General features: G+C 42.5%; 1 protein-coding gene across 1 annotated transcript in view; it reads left to right on the top strand.

Moving 5' to 3' along the window:
• acads (acyl-CoA dehydrogenase short chain) overlaps window positions 1-23,872 on the top strand; it is a 133,871-nt gene that overhangs the window by 82,622 nt on the left and 27,377 nt on the right. Inside the window, exons 7-8 of the mRNA XM_080208444.1 lie at window positions 14,882-15,019; window positions 16,934-17,029. Coding sequence (XP_080064570.1) covers window positions 14,882-15,019; window positions 16,934-17,029 — 234 coding nt within the window. The remainder of the gene's footprint in view (window positions 1-14,881; window positions 15,020-16,933; window positions 17,030-23,872) is intronic.

The raw sequence follows: 23,872 nt of genomic DNA, 5'->3' as shown, positions 1-23,872 counted from the left end.
ACTCAGGGAAGATATGTGGTGCAGACAGATAATGTGAATGAGAAATAACTTCCAAAAGAAGACAAAAAGATCAGACATGGGTTACCTTGGCAGCATGTACATAAGCCGACTGTTCAGTGGATATGACCTTTACTGAATCAACATAAATAGTTGCATTTGTGTATATTACCCTCTTCCACTGAAACATCATAAAAGACGTAACACAACGACTTCATTTTGGAGGGTTTGTATGCAGCCGTTCTTCATTAGTGACGTTCCTAAAACATTGATGAGATGAATGGCAGGTTAAAATGGCATGTTAGTTAAGCAAGGAAATGTTGGCATGGAGGTTAGAATCAGTTTGGCAAGAGTAGGTACTCATGTCCAATTTTGTTTGTCACCTCGTTAGCACAAAGAAAAGGATAAATTACATTTCCAGTAAGACATATAAAATAGGATTGAGAGTAGGCCATTCGGCCCTTTGAGTGCACTCTGCTGTTCAATAAGGCCATTTGATTTGATTTATTATTGTCACATGTATTAACATCTGTGCTATACAGATGAAACATACCATTCATAGAGAAGGAAATGAGAGAGTGCAGAATGTAGTGTTACAGTCATAGCTAGGGTGTAGAGAAAGATCAACTTAGTGCAAGGTAAGTCCATTCAAAAGTCTGACAGCAGCAGGGAGGAAGCTGTTCTTGAGTCCATTGATACGTGACCTCAAACTTTTGTACCTTTTTCCCAAAGGAAGAAGGTGGAAGAGAGAATGTCTGGGGTGTGTGGGGTCCTTAATTATTCTAGCTGCTTTGCCAAGGCAGCGGGAAGTGTAGACACAGTCAATGGATGGGAGGCTGGTTTGCATGATGGATTGGGCTACGTTCGCGTTTATAGTTCCTTGAATCATAGCTGACCTTTTATCTCAAATTCATTTTCCCACACTATTCTTTGATTCCCATAACACCCAAAGCTGTATTGACTTTTGTCTGAAATAAACTCAACTGACTGAGCATCCACAGCTCTCTGAAGTGAAGAATTCCAAAGATTCACAGCCTTTTGAGCGAAGAAATTTCTCCTGATCTCCATTATTAACGGCTGACTTCATTCTCTGAAACTGATTTCCTAGTTGCAGACTTCTCAGCCAGGGCAACATCCTCCCAGCATCTACCCAGTCCAGTCCCAAATGAATTTTATAATTCAATGAGAAGATATCTCATTCTTCATATCATGGAATCCCTACAGTGCAGAAGAAGGCCATTTGACCCATCAGGTCTGCACATCTCTCCATAGGAGCATCTTACCCAGAACCACACCCCGCCTTATCCCCGTAACCCAGCACATTTACCATGGCTAATCCACCTAACCTGCACATCTTTGGACATATCTTTAGAAGTATCTTTAATGCATTGAGTAAAAATAGACCTAGTCTACTCAGTCTCTTTTCATAATAACCCATAATTGCATCCCAGTAACCAGTCCAATGAACCTTTATTGCACTCCCTCTAAGACAGGTGTATCCTTCCTTAGTCAAAAATCTTTATATATAGAACTTAGTAAATATTCCTCTACTTCAATCGATAACTTTTATTTTAAACAAGAAATTAAAGCAGCAAATATAACAAGAAATGTGACTCATTAACAAGGGGAGACTGGCAGCCCAACCACTGTTAATCAAGTAACCTCTCGCACAAATTTGTGTTTTGTATTTTTGATTACCAGGAGGCCCCATTCATTAAGACTGATTTGGTTTTTTTAAAGTCCCTAATTCACCTGTGTTCTCCTAGATCTGACACTACCTATTTTGAAAATACAATGTGCCATGTCCCCTGGCTTGTTTTTCGAACTGATAATTTAAAATTTCCTAGATATCTCTGAAAGGCTGTCAGAGCACTCAACCCACGCATCATCATTTCATCTGTTGTGGCAGTACTCCGCTAAACTATACTTTGCTTGAGGGGGGGAATCAATAAGATATGTTGTTTATAATATGAAAAGCAGCTCATTCCATTTCCCGGTGAGACCTAAGAATGGCTGATTAGCCAGAAAGAGAGAATTTCTGAGTGAGTTTTGATCTTAGAAATTTCCAAAATGTGCCCTCAGTGACCAGGATTGCAACTTTAACCAAATCAGAAACCAAATGCTTTTAGATTTTAGAATTGTAGTAGCAAAAATGTGCTGTTCTTGCCGTGCATGTCGAACTGTTTGAATTCCCAATCAACCCTGGAGCTGAACTGAGTACTCTTCAATGTTGGAGATAGATCATTTGCAAACAGATAAAAGCCTTGGGGTCAAGAAATGGAGAGTGATTGAATGAAACAGAACGGAAAGTTTGTTTGAGGGAACTAACAAACCACATGCACTGTCAATCAATTACAATATGATGTAGATTAATTCTGCTACCTGCAAAATTCTAGGGATTAAATCTGTTCAGCATGGCCACTGTTGAGCCTGTTAAGATGCAATTGTTAATGCTGCACATATGCATTGTTCTCATGTGGTTTAAAGATACCACCAGACTTTCCCCACTTGAAAATCCAGGCCTTCACAGGAATTGAGGAACTTTTCAAGGAATCATAAAATCCCTGTAGTGTAGGAAGAGGCCATTCAGCCCATTGAGCCTGCACCGATAGCAATCCCACCCAGGCCCTATCCCATAACCCAATGTATTTACCCTGCTAATCCCCCTGACACTAAGGAACAATTTCCCATGGCCAAACAACCTCATCTGCATGCCTTTGGAATGTGGGAGAAAAGCGGAGCACCCGGAGGAAACCCACACAGACATGGGGAAAACATACAAACTCCACATAGATAGTTACCTGAGAGCGGAATTGAACCTAGGTCCCTGGCGATGTGAGACAGCAGTGCTAACCACTGTGCTGCCGTGCCGCCCTTACAATTTCTCCTTACAGTTCTGAGAATAGAAGGAAGCTGGTATTTTTAGCTTTGCAATTAGAACAAGGAAAAGCCATTCAAGTCTGTTCCTTCCACAGATCATGGCTGACAGGACAAAAAAACACTGGAAATAAACTGTAGCTCAGATACATTCCAGACTGATGGATTGAATGTCTCCTTTGTATGTTGTTATTCAGTATTGTACATGAAATGAGTTTGGACAATCTCAAATTATGCTTTTAGTGAGTTTGGGTTTGCAGTATGTAACCATCGCTGTCTACACCAGTTCTAACTGGTGTAAATCTTGTTAATTTTTTTATTGATCAGTTTATTTGCATAATTACCCACAGTTCTGGGTGCAGATGTGGCCAGGCAAGAAGACATTGAGTGGTTGGAGCTCAAGATTGCATGTAGGTGAAAGTTAAAAGGATGCAGACAAAAACCTGTTGCATTTTTCTTTACGAATCTTATTGTTCTGTAAAAATTCATTCTACCCATAGGGAGTGGAATAAAATTAAATGTCCAATAAACAGAGTATCTGTTACCTTAATACAGTTATCGAACATGAGGGAGCCTGGAATTACCCATTGCTAAACAAACTCAACACTATGGTGACTTTAATAGTCATTTACAAAGCCTTTGATGAAGTGGCCTCATCGTCAGCAACCAGCATCTAGCATAAATCTGGAGGAAAACTCAACCTTGTAACGCGATGCCACATTGAAACCTCAGGACCGCTGAGGCTGGCATTGATAGGTGACGTGTCATCTCTTTTGAAGGTGAACCATCGTCCTTTTTAGCATTGCTACCTCACAGCGTCAGGGACGGAGTTTGATCCCAGCCTTGGGTGACTGCCTGTATGGAGTTTGCACATTCTCCCTGTGTTTCCTCTGGGTGCTCCGGTTTCCTCCCACAGTCCAAAGATGTGGTGGTCAGGTGGATTAGCCATGGTGGATGAGCGGGATTGTGTGTTTGTGTGTGTGTGCATGTGTGTCTGTGTGTGCGTGTGTGTGGGGGGGAGCGTGGGGGCAGCAGTGGTTGTTGTTCCTGAGTAAGATGCTCTGTTGGAGAGTCGGTGCAGACTCGATGGGCCATATCCCCTCTTCCTACACTATGGGAATTAGAACATAGAACATACAAAAGCTACAGCACAAACAGGCCCTCAGCCCACAAGTTGTGCCGTTGATATCCATACGTACTAGGCTTACCTATAAACCCTCAATTCTATTAAGTCCCATGTACTCGTCCAGAAGTCTCTTAAAAGACCCTATCAAATCTGCCTCCACCAACACTGACGGCAGCCGATTCCAGGCATCCACCACCCTCTGAGTGAAAAACTTGCCCCTGACATCTGCTGTGTACTTACTCCCCAGCACCCTAAACCTGTGTCCTCTTGTGGCAACCATTTCAGTCCTGGGAAAAAGCCTCTGAGAATCCACCCGATCAATACCTCTCAACATCTTATACACCTCTATCAGGTCACCCCTCATCCTTCGTCTCTCCAAGAAGAAAAGACCGAGCTGTCTCAACCTATCCTCATAAGGCATGCCACCCATTCCAGGTAACATCATTGTAAATCTCCCCTGCACCCTTTCAATGGCTTCCACATCCTTCCTGTAATGAGGCGACCAGAACTGAGCACCGTACTCCAAGTGGGGTCTGACCAGGGTCTTATACAGCTGCAGCATAATCTCCTGACTCCTAAACTCAATTCCTCGATTGCTGAAGGATTCCATGGATTTTCCATATCGTTGCTGTCCTCTGTGTAGCTCAGGGGAGAGATGTACTAATGTGGAAATGTACTTTTTTGTCCAAAGTTATTTTTTCCAGTTTGTACTTAATTTCCTTTCTATTAAGTGTCTGAGAGGTAAAATGGCTCCAAAAATTGCCTCTTGCAGTTTATAAAAGCTTTCTAGATCCAAAGCATTACCAAAACCTAGGGTCTCTGCTTACATTCTGTATTAGTGACACCAGATAGAGCTTTCCACCATCAAACTTGGAATGGAAACATACCTTTAAGTGATTGTGTGTGAATCACCACAGTTTGAAGGCTGGCAGCAAATGAACATCTCTCTTGATCTGAGATCAATGGAAGTAAAAGTTGGGCGATGTTGGATGGGTTGCTGACTTGCTATAACCCATTTGGCACATTAGCACAAAATGAGGATCTACTCAGTAAGCTGCAGGTGATTGACAGAGTGACATAACCGCTTGTTTAACAGCTACTGAAATGGAAATGATGCCCAGTGAAGTGGCAAATATCTGAAAACAGAATGTAGATTGTGTACGAACATTGACAGCCGGCACTACCTCACCACCACTTTCTCTGACCCCTCCATTGTCTCTGATGTGTCATACTACTTATTTCAATATCCTGCCTTTGGTGAGAAATCTCCCCAGTTGGTGACCCACCACAAACATTCTGACAGATGTTGCGCGATGCCCTCGAGTGGAATTGGACCCAGAAATACTTCCGACATGAGGTTCCCAAAGCTGCCTATAAAATCCAGAACATTGTCTTCAGTCCCCCAATAAACTCAGTTTCCTATCTACTAACTCCCCTTGACCACTGAGGCTGCTTCCAATAATTCACAACACTGGCATTGTATTTGACACAGAGAGGAACTTCTGAACATATATCTGCTTCATTACCAAGACTTACCATTTCCACTTGTAAAACATTGACTGCGTCCACCCTTGTCTCAAGCCATCTACCTCTGAAACCCTCATCCATGCCTTTGTTATCTCCCACCTTGACATTCCAATGCTCTCCTCTCCGGTCTTTCACTCTCCACCTGATGTATGCTGCCCATATCCAGTTGGCACCATGTCCTATTCACCTTTAACCCCTACATTTACCTACATTGGCTTCTGGTTCAGCAATGCCTCAGTTTTAAAATGATTATCCTTGTTTTGAAATCCATCCATGCCCTGGCCTTGCTGTTTACCTGTAACCTTTCCAATCCCTTAAAGCTCTTCTGATTCTGGCCTTTAGCGCACCCCAGTTTGAATTGCTCCCATCATTGGTGACTGCCTTCGGTGGTTTAACCGTTAAGTTCTGGAATTCTCTCCCTAAACCTTTTCAACTCTCCCTCTTCCTTAGATTCTACCCTTTTTCACCGAAAAGCCTGCTCCAATGTCAACTGCCTGGCGTAGCTTCAGTTTTATTGAAATGATACTCTTGTGAAACACTTTGGGACATCTGAAAACTCAGAGAGTTCACTCTGCATCTATCTAGCTGTGCTGTACATAATGCTGGGAATCTTGAGGCTAAACAATGGGTGCTTGAAATGGAAGGTGTTCTCAAGCGGTAATATTCCTGATCCTGATAGGCAGAGAAGGAAAATAAAAAAAAGAAAGCACAAAGCAGAATTTGTGTCTTGAAGGTGCTTGCAATGAGTGGTATGCAGCAGCTGCTCCGAGCTCTCATAAAGTGAATCATTGTCTGCAGTTCAAAGCTGCACTAGTTTACTTTGATATCCTGTTCTTGCTGTTCATACATGTGACCACAGGCCTAAAAAAAGATGTTGGCAGCAAGGAGCTTAAAAATACTATATTTTTCATTTGGTTTTATCAAAGAGATCTATTCAGAAAGTGCATTAGTGTCTAACTTCATTCCGCATATTCCATTTCGTACAGAAAACTGGATTTCCTGCACCTACCCATTCAGTGTTCAGGGTTTTTTTTGACTGTACTGCATATTTTTATTTTCCTACAAATGTTAACGTAGAAGATGTGGCGGGTTTTTATATTTTATTTTGCAATGAGTGAGCCCACTGCATGACTCATCAAAGTGCAATTGTGAAAATCACATATTGGCTTGAAATTTTATGTTCAGCATGACTTTCTTCCTGTGAACAGGGAATGAGATGGGCCAGGGTAGGCCAGAAAGTTGTGAAGTTTATTGTATTTGACATTGACCCAGATCTTGCAGTCACTGTGATGACAGCTGCCTCTAGAGATTTGGTGGGCTATTGAGTGGAGACCCGCTGTCAACCCCTGTGGCATCTGTGAGCTGGGCATAGCACACTGTGTCTCTTCAACCAATCAGATTTAAAAATCTTCACAGAGAACTGCAGGGCTGAATTGAAACTCTTAAAAATTTGTGGGTTAGAGTTGTGTCAGAGACTAAAATGCAAAAGATCTGGAACAGTATTCAAACCCAGCCATTTTGGGTTTTAACAGAGATGGAGTAAGGGGAAGGATGACTAATCCACTCAAATATTATAATAAGGCTATGCGGCCTTTTTAATGGCCATCCCTTTGTAAACACAGGCAGCTTTAAAATAAGTACCTTTATAGCACCTCTTGTGGGCTATGAGTAGGAGAGCTTCCCTCAAGCCCAACAAGTTAACCCATTAAGCAATTTTTCTGCTGCACACCCAAGCAGTGTCAGACCCTTGCACGGGCAAGCTGGAACTACCTTGAGTCCCTGAGAGAACTGCAGCCCCCTTCAACTTACTCTCTGAATAAATCCCGTGCGAGATCCGAACTCAATCTTTGCAATCCACAATTTCTCTCACTGCGCTAACACGCCTGCTTATTCCACTAAGCTTCGCACCGAGAATCAGGCTTCCTCCTCAAGCGAACTGCAGCTTGTCAAAGTAGCCCACCAGGCAAAATTCCACTTAAAGGCACCCTGTGGATAGATAGTGCAGGATGTTCAGGAAACCGGTTCTTCTGGGAAGTATAAACCAGGACTTGTAAATTACGTTTAAAAAGTGTGGGAAAAAAAAAGTTTGAATATGAGCAAAAGATAAGGGACAGGAAAGATAAAATAAATGTCTTCAGTGCTAATTAAATTCTGAAGGAATAACACTCCATACATAAGATTACGTTTTTAGGCCAGAGAAGTTGTTTGCTGGTAATTATGACTGATCACAGCATTAAAAATTAAATTACATCTGAATATGCCAACCCTTACTTTCTGCTCTGATTAGTGCAACTTAATTTTCCTTACATTGCTTTCAAGATCAATAGAACCTCAATGTCAGTGAGGTACTATCATAGCAGAGCCTGTAAAGAGCAGATTAATTTGGATTGTATCTTCTGCATTTCCACAGTTAACTGCATGTGTGTGCAAGGTTATAAATTGCTGACTGAATTACTTCATTATAACAGGAGTGGTATTAGCCTTTGTATTATTCTGAAATCAAACTCTGGACAAATGCCTTTGTGAAACACACTGAGATATTTCTCTAAAGGTGCTGAGTAAAAATATGTTCTTCTTGGATAATATGCTCAGTTTCAGTCTCTGTCCGTGCAAGCTCTCACTCCCTAAGGTCCATATTGTGCTTTGTTCTGCCTGCCCGATGGCCAGTTAATATGCAGTGAACCCAGGGATTGAATAGAAATCATTATTACTAGACTGCCATTTACTAATTATATTTATTGTTCTTATGTGGATGTTTTCAACTTTGTAAGATAAAAGAGAAAGAAGATAAGACATAGGAACAGAAGTAGTCTCTTTGAGCCTTCTCTACCTTTCAGCATGATCGTGGATCTTTTCCTGCACTACCCTATATCCAATAATGCTCTCAGCATCTGAAAATCTATCAATCTCTGTCTTAAATACACTCGACAACTGAGTACCCACAGCTCTCTGAGATAGAAAATACAAAATATTCACAACTTTTTGTGTGCAGAAATTTCTCCTTATCTGAGTCCTTAATGGCTGATCCCTTATTCTAAGACTGCTGATCCCTTGTTCTAAATTCCCCAATGAGGGGAAGCATCCTCCAAGCATCTACGCAGTCAAGTCGCTTAAGAATTTTATATGAGAGATTGAAATCACCTTGCGTTCTTCTATATCCTAGGGAATATATTCATAGAGTACTCAATCTCTCCTCATAGAACAATCCTCTCATCACCAGGGTTAGTCCACTGAACCTTTGTTGTGCTCCCTCTAAAATAAGTATATATTTCCTCAGGGAGGAGACCAAATCTATACAGAACTCAAGTGGCGTCTAGACGCAGCCCTAATAAATAGTGGTATGACTTCTTTATTCTTGTGCTTCAATCTCCATATAACAAAGGCTCACGGACCACTAATCTTCCTAATCACTGCGAGTGCATGTTAACTTTGTATGATTCTTGTACAAGAATACCAACATTTCTTAATCCCTCACTATTTACAAAATATTGTGGTTTCTAGTTTTTTCCTTTCAAAGTGGACAACTTTACATTTTCCCACAGTATATTCCAATTGTTATGTTCTTTCCCACTCATGTAATCTATTTATATCCCTTTGCATTTTCTTCAAAGCTTACGTGCCCACCTAACTTTAAATTATCAGCAAAACGGGATACATTACACACTTCACAAGACCATTGTTTAGGTTAAAGCTGCCCAATAGTTATTAACAAGGAAGTGAACATTTGAATAGAATCAGTGACACAATAATTTGCATTTATAGATCATCTTTAACATAGTGAGTCATCCCTAGCTGGTTTATGGGAGAATAAATAATACAATGAGATTTGACACCAAACTTCCTAAGCAAAGGTAAATATGAGGTTTCAGGTGACCAAGATCTTAATCAAAGAGGTAGATTTTAAGGAGCATTTGAAAGCAGAAGGTAGAGAGACTTAGGGAGGGAATTTCAGAGCTCAGGCGAAGCCACCAGCAGTTGAAGGAAGAAAATTAAACCTATGTAAGAAGCCAGATTTGGAGGAGCTCGGAGACTAGAGAAAATTGCAGAAATATGGAGGAATGGAGAGATTTGAGCGCACAGACAAGAAATTTGAATTTGGGACATTGCTAGATTGTAAGGACCCAATGGACATCAATGAGTAAAGGAGTGATGGTAAGCGAGAGTTAGGAATCAATCAGCAAATTAGCTCAGGTTCATGGGAGGCCAGCCAGGGAAGCACTGGAACAGCCCGACTCACTTAACAGAATCATTTCTCAGCATTTCAGCACCAGATGGGTTGAGGCAAGTGTGGAGAATGGAGATATTACGCAAGTGGGAATAGGAAATGTTGCTGGTGGCAAGCATATTGGGCAGAAGCTCATCGTAGAGTCTAACAGAATGCCAAGGCTGCGTACAATCTGGCTGTGACTCAGTAGTAGCCAGGTAGAGCTATAGAGTCAGTGGCTAGGGAATGGAATTTGGGAATTGAGAACAGCGAGCATAGATTATCACGAAGTCAGGCAGATGCTGGTGCTCTTTAGAAATGGTGGGTGGAACCTGGATACACAAGCTGCAACCACATTTCTGGCAGCTCCCATTATTGCCAGCAGATGGAAGGATTGGGGCGTGAATCTCACAGGTAGGAAATCTGATTTCATCAAGGCCATTTGAAATTCATTATGCATTCAAATAGATCCCAGTGTCACTGTTCCAAGTGTCGTAACCATAGTGCGGAGTCACTACATGGAGGAGGTGTAAATGATCTTGGGAGGTGGACGACATATGTTTTAAGCATCATGATCTGAATCTATTCAAATCCCCAGCCCTTTAGGAGTGAGAAGAAATGCTGCATATGTCAATATCGATCCTTCCATTCCTCATTTAAGATCATTTTTATGTATTGTAAAAAGTAGTATGGTGAGCAATAAACATATTACTGGACTAACAATCCAGAGATTATGAATTCACATTACAGAGTGGCATATTGTAAAAATGATGAATACTCTCTCCCGCGCACACTCCTCTCCCCCCCGTGCGTCCCCTCTCCCCCTGCACACACTGCGACTAGTAACTTCATTGCAGTGTTAAAGTAAGCCTACTTGTGACAATAATAAATAAACTTTAAACTTGTTCCTGTACTCAAGTCCCCCTTGAATAAAGGCCAACGAGTCTTTTGCTCTTAATTGCTTGCTGTGTCAGCATGCTAACTTTGTTTTTTGTATGAGAATACTCAAGTCTCTCCAAGCATCAATATTTAAAAGTTTCATTTATTTTAAAAATTATTTTAGTTCTATTCCAATTACCAAAGTGGAAAACCTCACACTTCTCCACATTGTACTCTATCTGATCTCACTTAATTTGACAATGTATTTTTGCAGCGTGTTTGAACCCTCCTCACAGCTTACATTCCTATATCTGCCCCTATGTGTTTCAATGTAACAGGGCAGTTCTATAAACCCAACACTTTGTAGCAAAGATAATCATGCTACTAATAACATTGTTTAAAAAGATAACTGTATTTAAGCAATATGAGCAAAGAATCGTCTGTTTAAAAGATCGCCAGTTATATGTGAAGCAGTACAGCTTAATTGGTATGTTTAGGGATGCTTATGTCTGTGTACAGACGCAAATCCTCCTACCTACACCTTGTTACACAATGAAGGGAATTTTCAGTGGGACTAGATTGTGGTTGAATTTCAAACATCTCCATAACTTTACAAATTGAAAAATAGGTGTTTGCAGTCATATGATTTAAAGCTGTTTAAATTTTTATTTCTAAGATAACCTTCTGTACAGCAACTTAGCAGAATATTGCATGATGTGTGGGACTTTTAAAAGCTAGCACAGGTGCAAAATTTGGTATAATATTCTACTCGATATTTTCTTCTAACTAGCATTTCTTGCAATTTGACTATTACTAAAATACATTAAGAAGGAAAAGCTAAAATAGAAGAGTTGAAGAGTGCGCAGAAAGTTCTCGAGAGGGCAGTATACATTTCAAAAATGATCTGCCGTATATTGCTGGAGGCTGCTTTCAGGTATTCCTGCCAACCAGCTCTGAGTTCCTGCCTGGAGAGAACACACCCCATATAATGGGTGAATAACGTAGGTTTCAATATTGAGGGAATCTCCATTCCTTATTTTCTGTTCCCTTTTTTTGATCGTATAAAAAAACCTGCGTCACGCTGCTACATTGAAACATATCCAAAGGCAAGGCTCAAAGTGGACTTATACCGCACTAAGAGATCCCATGTTGTATAGCTGGTATTGAACTGATTCATGTAATGAAAGTGCTATTATCTTATTTAACCCAGGTTGACCTTTGTGTTTTTCGTTGCTATGGTGGAGCAATTGGCTGTAAAGTCTAATTTCTATGAGTAAACACAGTCTGTGGCCAAGTCACAGTAAACGCACTGTTTAGAGAGGAAAGTTTACAAATTAGAACATACTTGTGAATTTGGCCCAGAGAAAAAAGCTCAATTAATTTTTTAAATTAATTTGTGGGACATGGGTGGCGCTGGCTGGCCAGCATTTATTGCACATTCCTTGTTGCCTTTGTTCAGAGGGCAGCTGAGAGTCAACCACATTGCTGTGGCTCCAGAGTCACGTGTAGGCCAGACCACATAAGGATGGTTGACTTCCTTCCCTAAAGGACATTACTGAACCAGATGGGTTTTTCCGACAATCGACAATGATTTCATGATCATCAGTAGATTCTTAATTCCAGATATTTTTTATTGAGTACAAATTCCCCCAATGCTGCTGGTTTATTTTGTTTTCTGTGGGGGCAATTCTCCCAGCACAGCTTTTGTAGTACAGCGGGCCAGGAAACTGAAGCAGTGGCCATTAAGCAGGCTCCCCGCTGGGTGCCATGGCCTCCGCGTGTCTCTGGCAGCTGGTGTTCCGGTGCTATCAGCTCTGCGCCAATTTCTGACGTGGAGCTGCATGAATTAAGTAAATCCTGATATTAATCTGTTTTAAATATTGTTAGCAAAGCCAGGACTCAAATCTCCAGGCCTGCTAGTGGTTCACTTCAGTGGGGTTTACTATAGCACTTGCAGAGAGCTAGCGACCTGACTCTGCTGGTGATCGGGGCACTAGGGTTGGGGGCTTGGCGGGGAAGGGAAGGGAGTTGAGGCTGGCCTGGACGTAGGGTGGTGGGGGGGGCAGCTTTCGGGCCATGGGCGAGTCGGTGGGCCAGAGCTGAGGGGTCACAGAGCTGGCCAGTGATCAAGAGGCCAGCAGCACAGGGCCACTGCGCTCAACGCTGCACTGTCGGCCTCGCCAGATTTTTTAGAGTGATGCACACTTGGGCACTCAGCAGTGCACAGAGTGTGGGAGATACATTTTGAAACTCCCACTGTAAAAACCAGCAGGATTTACTCCAGTTTTTACACAAATTCGACACTTAGAACTCTTTTGGGAGAATTGCCCTTTATATCTTTGACACTTTGAAGATTAGCAGATGCTCTCAATATCTTTGAGGGTGCAATAGTTCAGTGATTATATTACTGGATTAGTAATCATCAGGAGACATGAATTCAAATCCCACCGGGGCAGCTGGGAAATTTAAAATCAGTTAATTAAATAAATCTGAAATAAAAATAACTGATATCAGTAATAGGTCACCAAGAAACTACCAGATTGTTGTAAAAGCCTATCTGGTTACTAACGTCCTTAAAAACCTTAAGTAGCCTGGTTCATATGTGACTTCATACCCACTGGAATGTGGTTGATCCTTAGATACCCTTTGAAGCTGCCCAGCAAGATACAGCATTGTATGAAAACCACTATGAGAAGTTATTAAAACCAGGGGAACCACCCCCCATTGACCTATGTGTGGACAACGGAGTACAGAGCCCAGCCAACCCTGCAGATTTCTCCTCACTAATGTTTGGAAACCTCTGCCAGTATTGTGAGAGCTATCCCATAGGGAAGTCGAGAAACAGCCTGGCATATTATATCTTTCACCCAACATCCCAGACTCCTCCATCACTATCGCTGGTTATTGTTCTGTCTCACCAGCAAGACAGATCCACCAGAGGTGGCAGCACATGGATATACCAGTTGAGAGAGAATGCCCCTCGGAGTCCTCAGCATTATCTCTGGACACCATGAGGTCTCATAGCACCTGGTCATACATGAGTGAGGAAGCCTCCTCCTCGATTACTACCTACAGCTCTCATTCAGTTGATGAATCAGTGCTCCTCCATGTGGAATATTCTTTGGAAGAATATTCCACATGGGTAGCAAGGGCACAGAATGTACTTTGGGTGAGGGCTTAAATGTCCAACGCTCACAGTACCACTGCTGACCTGGCTGGCTGAGTCCTAAATGGCAAAGTTGCCAGACTGGGCTTGCAGTAAGTAGTGAGGGAACCAACACAAGTGAAAACCAACTTGACTTTGTCCTCAACAACTTTCCTGTTGAAGCTGCAACTATCCATGACTATATTGGTAGTTGTGACCACTGCACAGTCCTTGAGGAGGCAAACTCCTGTCTTCACACTGAGGATACCCTTTATTTTGTGTGGTACTACCACAGCGCTAAACTAGATATATTACAACTCAAAACTAGTCACCCATGAGACAGTGTTGCATCAGCAACAGAATTGTATTGCATCTTAATCTTTGATCTCATACCCTGGCATATCCCTTGCTCTCACCTTTCCATCAAGTTAGGGAATCAACCCAAGTTCAGTGCTCTTGGTGTGAGAAAGCACACCAGGAGCAGTGCCAAGTGTACCTAAAAATGAGATGCTGACTTGGTGAAGCTGCAATACAGGATTATGTGCCCGCTGAACAGCAGAAGCAACATGGAATAGACAGAGCTAAGCAATTCCACAATCAATGGATCAGATCTAAGCTCTATAGTCCTGCCACATCCAGTAATCAATGGTGGTATAGGAAGAGGGTGCATAATTGTCTTCATCTTCGATGATGGCAGACCTCTGCAGCTGAATGCAAAAGACATAACCAAAGCCATCTTTGTAGCCATCTCCATCCAGAAAGGCTGTGTGATCCATCTCAGCCTCCTCCTGAACTCCCCACCATTACAGATGCCGGTCTTCAGCCAAAGCGATTCGTTCCATCTGATAACAAGAAAAGCTGTGCACTCTGGGCCCCAACAATGTCACTGCTGCAGTGCTGAAAAGCTGCGCTCCAGAACTCACAGCACTACCAGCCAAACTGTTCTTTACAGATTTGGCATTTACCCAACAAATGGAAAATTGTCCCGGTATGTCCTGTCTGTAAAAAGAAGGAACAATTCAATCTGACCAATTTTTCCAGCAACCCAAGGGCTTACCTGATAGCTCAACGAGACAACATCACTTACCATGTCGATAGGTAAATGTTTTCATAACTTGTCTTTCAGCAAACTCTGGATTCAGGTCGGATTGGTGTTGCTTCTCAAGCTCTGGGAATTGCGCAGGCAGCCCTGGACTGTGCTGTGGACTATGCTGAGAAAAGGATGGCGTTTGGCTCACCAATCTCCAAACTCCAGGCTATCCAGGTAAAAAGAGACCCCTTTTATTCCCATGAAGGCTGTCCCAATGGGCACCCATAACATCAGTGGGAGCTTCTGCATATATTCCCAGAGAAATGGCTCAATATCTCCAGGGATTCTGCAGAAATTAGTCTGCAACCACATATAGCCAGAAATAAAAATGAACCACTCATAACATGGTCATGAGATGACAGAGACATATAGGGATTAACTGCCCTTTGAGAGATTCATCTTTGAAGGTTTGTATGATGTCTGGTTCAACAAAGTAGTTTCCTGCAATATATTGTCACCATACTGGCTGAGCCCATAAATGCGTGGAACAAAATTGCCACAAATTGCAAAAGAAAAAAATACTAATTTGGGGAATTGGAGACAGGACAGCCTCATAGTGAGTTATTTGGAAGGTTTTCAAACTGAAGGTCGATGGATAATGCTTCCTTCAGGTGGTTTATACCTAGATTTCACTTCAAACTCTCTGAAATAAGTGCTATAAAAATTGTAATAGTTCTCTATTTCTGTAATTATTTGTATTGGCTGTCTCCCCCTCCAGAACAATGGCAACGATTTAAATCTAGCCACAACCAATTTCACTACAGTTTCAAAGTTTGCAAATGACAGTAAACTCAGAAAAATGGTAAGCAGTGAAGAGGATAACAGGCTTCAGGAGGAAATGGGGAGACCCAAGGCATGTAAAGTCACACAATCACATTGTCTGCATCTTTGAGACTTGAAGAGCAGGTTAGCTATAAAGACTTGCATTCTAATCAGTGTATGACTTTATACGCCTTTCTTGGATTAGAACCTTCCACACCCCTGACGAAGTAACACCGTTTCCGAAAGCTTGTGAGATTACTATCAAATAAACTGGTTGGACTCTAACCTGGTGTTGTGAAACTTCTTACTGTGTTTACCCCAGTCCAACGTCGGCATCTCTACATCAAGATTAAATTTAACCCAGGGGAGTGTGAAGTGATACATTTTGGTAGGAAGGATGAGGAGATGGGATATAAACTAAATATTACAATCTTAAAAGAGGTGCAAGAAGAGAAAACTCTGGAGTGTATGTAAAGATTAAGGTGGTAGGACAAGGTCAGAAAGCTGCTGAGAAAGCATATGGATATAATAAAGGTAATGAAGACAAAACTAATGGGATCATCCTTTAGTTGGGCCTTAGCTGATGTATTATGTTCAATTCTGTGCACCACACTTTAGGAAGATTGTCTAGGCTTTAGAGAGGGTTCAGGAAAGGAAAGATTCATTTTCAGAATGAGAGACTTCAGTTATATGGAGAGACTGGGAAAGATGAGGTTGTTCTCCTTGGAACAGAGAAGGTTACAGGGTGATTTGATATAGATAATTCAAGATCATAAATGGTTTTAACAGAGTCAGTAAGGGTTGGTAACCAGAAGACACAGATTTAAGGTGATTGACAAAAGTATGAGAGGAGATGTGAGAAAACTTTTTTTTACATAGTGAGTGGTTATGATTTGGAATGCACTGCTAAAAGGGATGGTGGAAGGAGATTCAGTTGTAAATTTCAAAAGGAATACATATTTCAAGGGGAAGAACGTTGCAGGCTATGGAGAAAGAAAAGATTAATTGGATAGCTCTACCAAAGAGTTGAAATATGCACAATGAACCAAATGTCCTCCTCAGTGCAGCATCATACAACTCTAATATTACATTTAGAATTTCCCTAACTGTCTGTGAGCCATTCCATTTGTTGATCCAAGGAACAGTTTGTAATTAATCTGAATGGTGTTCACCACTGGAATGCTATCCTTGAGCCCTTTCCCAATGTGGGAATCCAACATCCTACTGCTAAAGGTTCCAAACCAAACTACAAGGTACACATTTTTGCAAGGTATAATAATTGCTGACACCATTGGCGCCAGTGACATGAGTTTTATTTGTTTGTAGTTCAAACTTGCTGACATGGGCCTGGCACTGGAGAGTGCTCGCTTGTTAACCTGGAGAGCAGCCATGCTGAAGGATAATGGAAAATCATACACAAAGGTAATACAAGAGTCTCAAGTCTTTCATATATATCAAGATACAGCTTTGATGTTTGAGATTGGTTTCTCTTTTAGATACAACCCTATCCATTTTCACTGCTGCATGATTGTAAAATGTTAGACAGAAGGGTTGCTAAATACCTTTGATAGATAATTTCCTTGGTCCAACTGTTGCAGACATGAGCCCCAAGTCATTTACCCCTTTGGAAACTACTTAAGCATTAAGTCAATCTTGGCAGGTGAAGCAAGGAGGTAGATACTGTCACATTCAGATTATCTATGTCAATGAGGCATTTAAGAAATCGTATGGGCTTTATAAATAGGAGCTTTGAATGCTAAAACAAAGAAATCATGCAAATCTTTACAAGCCATTAGTTAAGCCTCAGCTGGACTTTGTGTGCAACAATACCAGGGTTAAGGATGTCAGTTAAATAGCAAGACTGGGGAAGCTGAAATTATTCTCCCTTGAACAGAAAAAGACAAGGGGAGACCTAATGGTAATAAACAAAATGATGAGGTGTTGGATACAGCAAGGAGAGACTGATTCCTCAGTAAGTGGGTCAGTAATCGGAGATCATAGATTTACATAGGATTACCCAAGACATAGAAACAGGCCATAGTGGTGCAAATGCTCAGTGGCCAAAAGTACATGCATTATTCTAAGTGTGTCCATCCAAGGCTGAAAACAAATGTAGCATAAATGCTTCCCTACTTTTTAATTCTACCTCTCATCAAATAAGGCATTGTGCAAGGTTTGCTTTTTTTTAATGGCCTTGCTAAACTGTGGTGGAAATTTTCACACTTGGTACACTTGTACTTCAAGATCCCTTTGTTTCTCCAACCCACCTAAGGTTGGGCTTCTGAGTAAAAAGGAACCTCCCTATTCTTCGTACCAGTATATACTAACTCACATACATTTGCCAATTATTTGCTCATTCTGCAAGTTTAACAGTGTCCACTTGTAATTTGTTGCAGGCCATCTCAGTAATGACTATTCCACACCACCACCCAGCTCCACCTCCATCAATTTGGTGTCATCTGCAAATTTAGGAACTGAAAATGCCTAAATTGCTAATATAAATTGTGAACAGCAGTGGTCTTGGCACAGGGGTTAGCAACTGCTGCCTCACAGCACGAGGGACCTGGAATCGATTCCCAGCTTGGGCCACTGTCTGTGCGAAGGCTGCACATTCTCCCTGTGTCTGTATGTGTTTCCTCCAGGTGCTCCGGTTTCCTCCCACAGCCCAAAGATGTGCTGGTTAGAATGCATTGGCCGTGCTAAATTCTGCCTCAGTGTACCTGAACAGGCACCAGAGTATGGTGACTAAGGGATTTTCACAGCAACTTCATGTAAGCCTTTGTGACACAAATAAATAAAGATCCTTGCGGAATACCTCTTCCCGCCTTCTGCCACTCTGAATACTCCCAGTCTGTTTTCCATCTTAAAACCAGCTAGAAATCCGCTCTGCCGCTTGTTCCCTGACTTCATAGATTTTAAATGATGGGAGAGGAGTTGTGATGTGGAATGCAATGCTGGAAAAGATGCTGGAATCAGATTCCTTGGGAATTTCCAAAGACAATTAGATATGTGCTGGAAGAGAACTAATTTGGGAAACAGCTGAGATATTGGACAAAATCTCTCAACTCTTTAAAAGAGCATGCACAAGTTTGATGGGCTAAATAGCCTTGTAACATCCAAGTTTCTACATTTAGCCCTCATGTGGACTGAGTTATACAGTGCAGGAAAGTTCAACTTAAACATAATCTAAGCTGACACACCCAGTGCGGTTTTGAGAGAATGCTGCATTGCTGGAGGTGCTCTCTGTCAAATGAGATGTTATATCAAGTCTATTTATTTGGGTGGGCGTAAAGGCCACTAGTTGAAGAAGAGCAGTGAAATTTGCCTAGTGTCCTGGCTACTGGGGAGCACGATGGCACAGTGGTTATCACTGCTGCCTCACAGCGCCAGCAACCCGGGTTCGATTTCCAGCTTCGGTCACTGCCTGTGCAGAGTCTGCACGTTCTCCACATGTCTGCGTGGGCTTCCTCCCACAGTCTGAAAGATGTGCTAGTTAGGTGCGTTGACCTGAACAGGTGCCAGAGTGTGGCAACTAGGGGATTTCACAGTAACTTCATTGCAGTGTTGATGTAAGTCTCACTTGTGACTAATAAATAAACTTTAACCTTTACTTTTATCCATCAGCTAATACCTAAAACTGAATATCAGTGCTGTTTGTGTGCACATTAGCTACCCGATTTCTTGCTTTATAACTGTGGCTACACTTAAGGAATATTGGCCTGAATACTCCAGCCACCCCTACCAGCAAGAACGGAGAATTTGGTGCTCATCCAAATCTCCATTCACAGTAGCAGGACCAAAGAATCTCAGCTGCAGATGAGGTGGGAAAATCCTGCCCATCGCGCGTGAGATGGGAGAACCCGGCCCAGCTGCGGGTGAGATGGGAGAACCCGGCCCAGCTGCGGGTGAGATGGGAGAACCCGGCCCAGCTGCGGGTGAGATGGGAGAACCCGACCCAGCTGCGGGTGAGCTGGGAGAACCCGGCCCAGCTGCGGGTGAGATGGGAGAACCCGGCCCAGCTGCGGGTGAGCTGGGAGAACCCGGCCCAGCTGCGGGTGAGCTGGGAGAACCCGGCCCAGCTGCGGGTGAGCTGGGAGAACCCGGCCCAGCTGCGGGTGAGCTGGGAGAACCCGGCCCAGCTGCGGGTGAGATGGGAGAACCCGGCCCAGCTGCGGGTGAGATGGGAGAACCCGGCCCAGCTGCGGGTGAGATGGGAGAACCCGGCCCAGCTGCGGGTGAGATGGGAGAACCCGGCCCAGCTGCGGGTGAGATGGGAGAACCCGGCCCAGCTGCGGGTGAGATGGGAGAACCCGGCCCAGCTGCGGGCGGGGTGGGAGAATCCAGCCCATTGGTTGCAAATGGCTTTGAGAAATCCTGAAGTCATGAAAAGTCTGATACAAAATGCAAATCTTTATTTCATTCAACTATAGAAGAATAAATGATCATCCAGTGTTCCACTCACAATGCAAAGAGGATCTTTGCTGTAGTGTGCATTAATATGGATGATGGGAGAGCACAGAATTAGATGTCTGCTCTGATGTTCCCCTCCTATCAAATAGTCTCCTGCACTTGTTATTCCAGGTTTAGGCAGTGCAAGTGGCCATGTGAGGGGTCTGGTTAGGGTAGATAGGGGGAATCTGTTCACATTGGTGGAATAGTCATTCGTTGATTTCAAATGTTGGTGAAAGAACCAAAGTGACTTGAGGGAAAACCTTTTCTATAGGAGTGGATAGGATCAGGAATTCACTGCTTGATGCTGTAATGCAGACAAATTCAACCTTGGCTTTCAAAAAGGGAACTGGTTCAATATCTGAAAGATTTGCAGGGCTACAGGGATGAAGGGGCCTAGCAAAGTTCTCACAGAGAGCCAATGCAGATACGATGGGCTGAATGGCTTCCTTCTGTGTTTTGACCATTCTATGATTCAGTCTACTGGAGTCCTATTCGTAATCTCTGTTTTAAGTTGCTTTATATTGACTTTGGATGAGGGCAGAAATGGAGCTTTATTATGATCCCCAGTGTGATGGGATACCCTGCTGCCCTTAATACATGAAACATGGTTACTTGTGTGAAGGGATGCCTGTTCCAACAGGAAAGGACAGGAAAGAGTTAAGGGCATATGTAATATAAAACAAGTCTATTGATCAAGCATATTATGGCATGATGTATTTTGTTAATTCAAAGCCCTGTCACAGTCAATAAATAATGCCTGAAGTATCTATCATTTATTCATTTTTACAAGAATAGTGTTATTACTGTCATTCTGAGAACTGGGAGACCATCCTGAAACAAAAATGTAATTCATAATTTCTGAAATAACAACCTTCGAAACTGCAATGCTGCGTTCCACAGAACCCCAGTCGCAATTATATATTACACAAAAAATGTATTTTTATAGCCACTTGACAAAATGGAAAATCTGATTGCTGCAGTGTTTTTCATGTATAGAATTGCTACTGATCTTTGCTCACAAATAATAACAGAATGCTCAGTACTAGACAGGAAATGAACCATCAATTTGGAAGTTGTTACGTGGCAAAACAAGATTGAAAGAATGCTGTTTCTGCAAATTCCATTACCGTTCAGACATTGCTGGCAGAGACAGTTTATTTCTCTTTCAACTGACACACTTCAGATAAGAAATTTCTATTTGGAAATAGGTTCTTCTTTCCAGTATTAACGGCCATAATTTCAAGGCAATTAATTGGAAGCAGCCGTGAAGTGTATGTGTGTGTTTGTGTGTGTTTAGCTGTAATTTGGGTACCATAGTATTATAAAAGTTCACAGAATCCTGTAGTGCAGAAGGAGGCCATTCAGCCCTTTGAGTCTGCACCGACCGCAATCCCACCTAGGCTCTATCCCCATAGTCCAATGCATTTACCCTAACTAGTCCTCCTGACATTAAGGGACAATTTAGTACGGCCAATCCACCTAACCTGCACATATTTGGCCTGTGGGAGGAAACTGGAGCACCTGGAGGAAACCCACGCAGACACAGGGAGAATGTGCAAACTCCAAACAGACAGTAATCCAAGCCAGGAATCAAATCTGGGTCCCTGCTGTTGTGAGGCAGCAGTGCTAACCACTGTGCCACCGGGCCACTCTAAAGAGAGATAAGTGTATTTGACAAAATGTGCAAGATTTCATTCAAGGTATGACTGGAGCTTTTCTGGATTTGACAAAACAAAAGATATGAGAAACAGAATGTTTATATCCCTTTCCCCACATATTGCAACCATTGTCAACATACGCAAGGATATTTTGGCCTTGGAGGGAGTGCAGAGGAGGTTTACTAGGCTGATGCCGGAGTTGAGGGGGTTGAGCTATGAGGAGAGGCTGAATAAACTAGGCTTGTACTCGTTAGAGTTTAGAAGAATGAGGGGAGATCTCATTGAGACGTATAAGATGATGAATGGGATGGATAGGATAGAGGTGGAGAGACTCTTCCCGCTCAGAAAGGACAGTAGGACTAGGGGGCACAGCCTCAAGATAAAGGGGGGGCAGTTTAGAACGGAGTTGAGGAGGAACTTCTTCACTCAAAGGGTGGTGAATCTCTGGAATTCTCTGCCCGTTGAAGTGGTGGAGGCTACCTCGCTAAATATTTTTAAGACACGGGTTGATGGGTTTTTGATAAGAGAGGAGATTAAGGGTTATGGGGAGAGGGCGGGAATGTGGAACTGAGCCACGACAGATCAGCCATGATCTTATTGAATGGCGGGGCAGGCTTGAAGGGCTGGATGGCCTACTCCTGCTCCTATTTCTTATGTTCTTATGTATGTTCTTATATGTAATCCCAAATAAACTATTCTATTGGTGCCAATATCATGACATCCCAGGGAAACTAATACATGCATTTTCAAGCACATGTTTACTTAGGACTCTTGCAGCAACAACTACAACTATTTGCATTTAATTAGCACTTTTAATGTGGTAAAGTGCTTCACAAGAGTACCATCAAACAAGGTTTAAGCAATATTAGAACAGTGAGGGTCACAGAGATAGGTGTCAATGAGCAGCTTAAAGGAAGACAAGAAGTTTAGGGAAACAATGTCACAGCAACTAAAGGCATGGCCACCAGTGATAGAGTGATTAAAAACTGGAATGCTCAGGAGGCTACATTTGGCGGAGGACAGAGATTTTGGAGTGTTGCCAGACTGGAGGAGGTTACACTAGCGGTGGCACAGCGGTTAGCACTGTAGCCTCACAGTGCTAGGGACCCAGGATCCATTCCTGGCTTGGGTCACTGTCTGTGTGGAGTTTGCACGTTCTCCTCGTGTCTGCGTGGGTTTCCTTCGGGTGCTCTGGTTTCTTCCCACAGTCCGAAAAATGTGCTGGTTAGGTGCATTGCCATGCTAAGTTCTTCCTCCGTATATCTGACAGGTGCCGGAGTGTGGGGTGACTAGGGGATTTTCACAATAACTTCATTGCAGTGTTAATATATGCCTACTTGTGACGAATAAGTAAGTAAACTTTAAAAACAGACTATGATGAAAGCAAAGCAAACAGACTTCAGCCCAAACCCGTTCAATCAGTTCAATAAACTGAGAGCTAAAAATTGCCGGGAGGAAGAATTGACTGCTTGTACATGATAGACAATGACTTTCTTTGGCTTGGTGTACACAAAAGATGTTGAAGGATTTCTGAATGTGAGATCCATCAGCAAAATATTAACTTCATTTTGATGGTGAGAATACCAATTTTCTCTTCAGATTTAATCTGATAATGAAGACACCAATATCAGTCAGCTTTGTATGAACAGGCTCACAGTGAGATTATCTGATGTAAACTCCAATATCATGGTTTATCTGTGCATTACAGTGAGAAAGTGAGACTCCTGACTACATTCAAAAATCAGTTTAAGAGAGAAGCTGAATATTTGGAGGGATTCAGATTTGTACTGCACTGAAACTAAGAGAGCTGAATTTGATGTACAAATTGTTGGGTGGGAGAGCCTTTCTAGGCCTGTTAAAAGAATTGGATGCCATTGGGCAACAAGTCTTCCTGTGCCGCTGGCAAAGCAGTTTGCTTGCACGCCCTGGAGCAAACACAGTGATCCATAACTCATTAAGTCAGTCATCATGCAAATGTAAAATGATCTAAGTAACTGTCTTCAGTTCACGGCTTTTTTTTAAAGATGTAACTTTGAACAACCATCTGCTCTGGCCGTGTGCCCAGTTTGAACACACAGCTGTACGCATGTTACCCCTGGATAATTGTTCCTCTGTCAGGCCCAGCTGTGTGCTCAGGAGGCAGCTGCATGGCAAA

This window comes from Carcharhinus amblyrhynchos, chromosome 20 (assembly GCF_965287045.1).
Source record: "Carcharhinus amblyrhynchos chromosome 20, sCarAmb.v2.hapA, whole genome shotgun sequence".
Classification (NCBI taxonomy): domain Eukaryota; kingdom Metazoa; phylum Chordata; class Chondrichthyes; order Carcharhiniformes; family Carcharhinidae; genus Carcharhinus; species Carcharhinus amblyrhynchos.
This window is presented reverse-complemented; position numbering and strand designations above follow the sequence as displayed.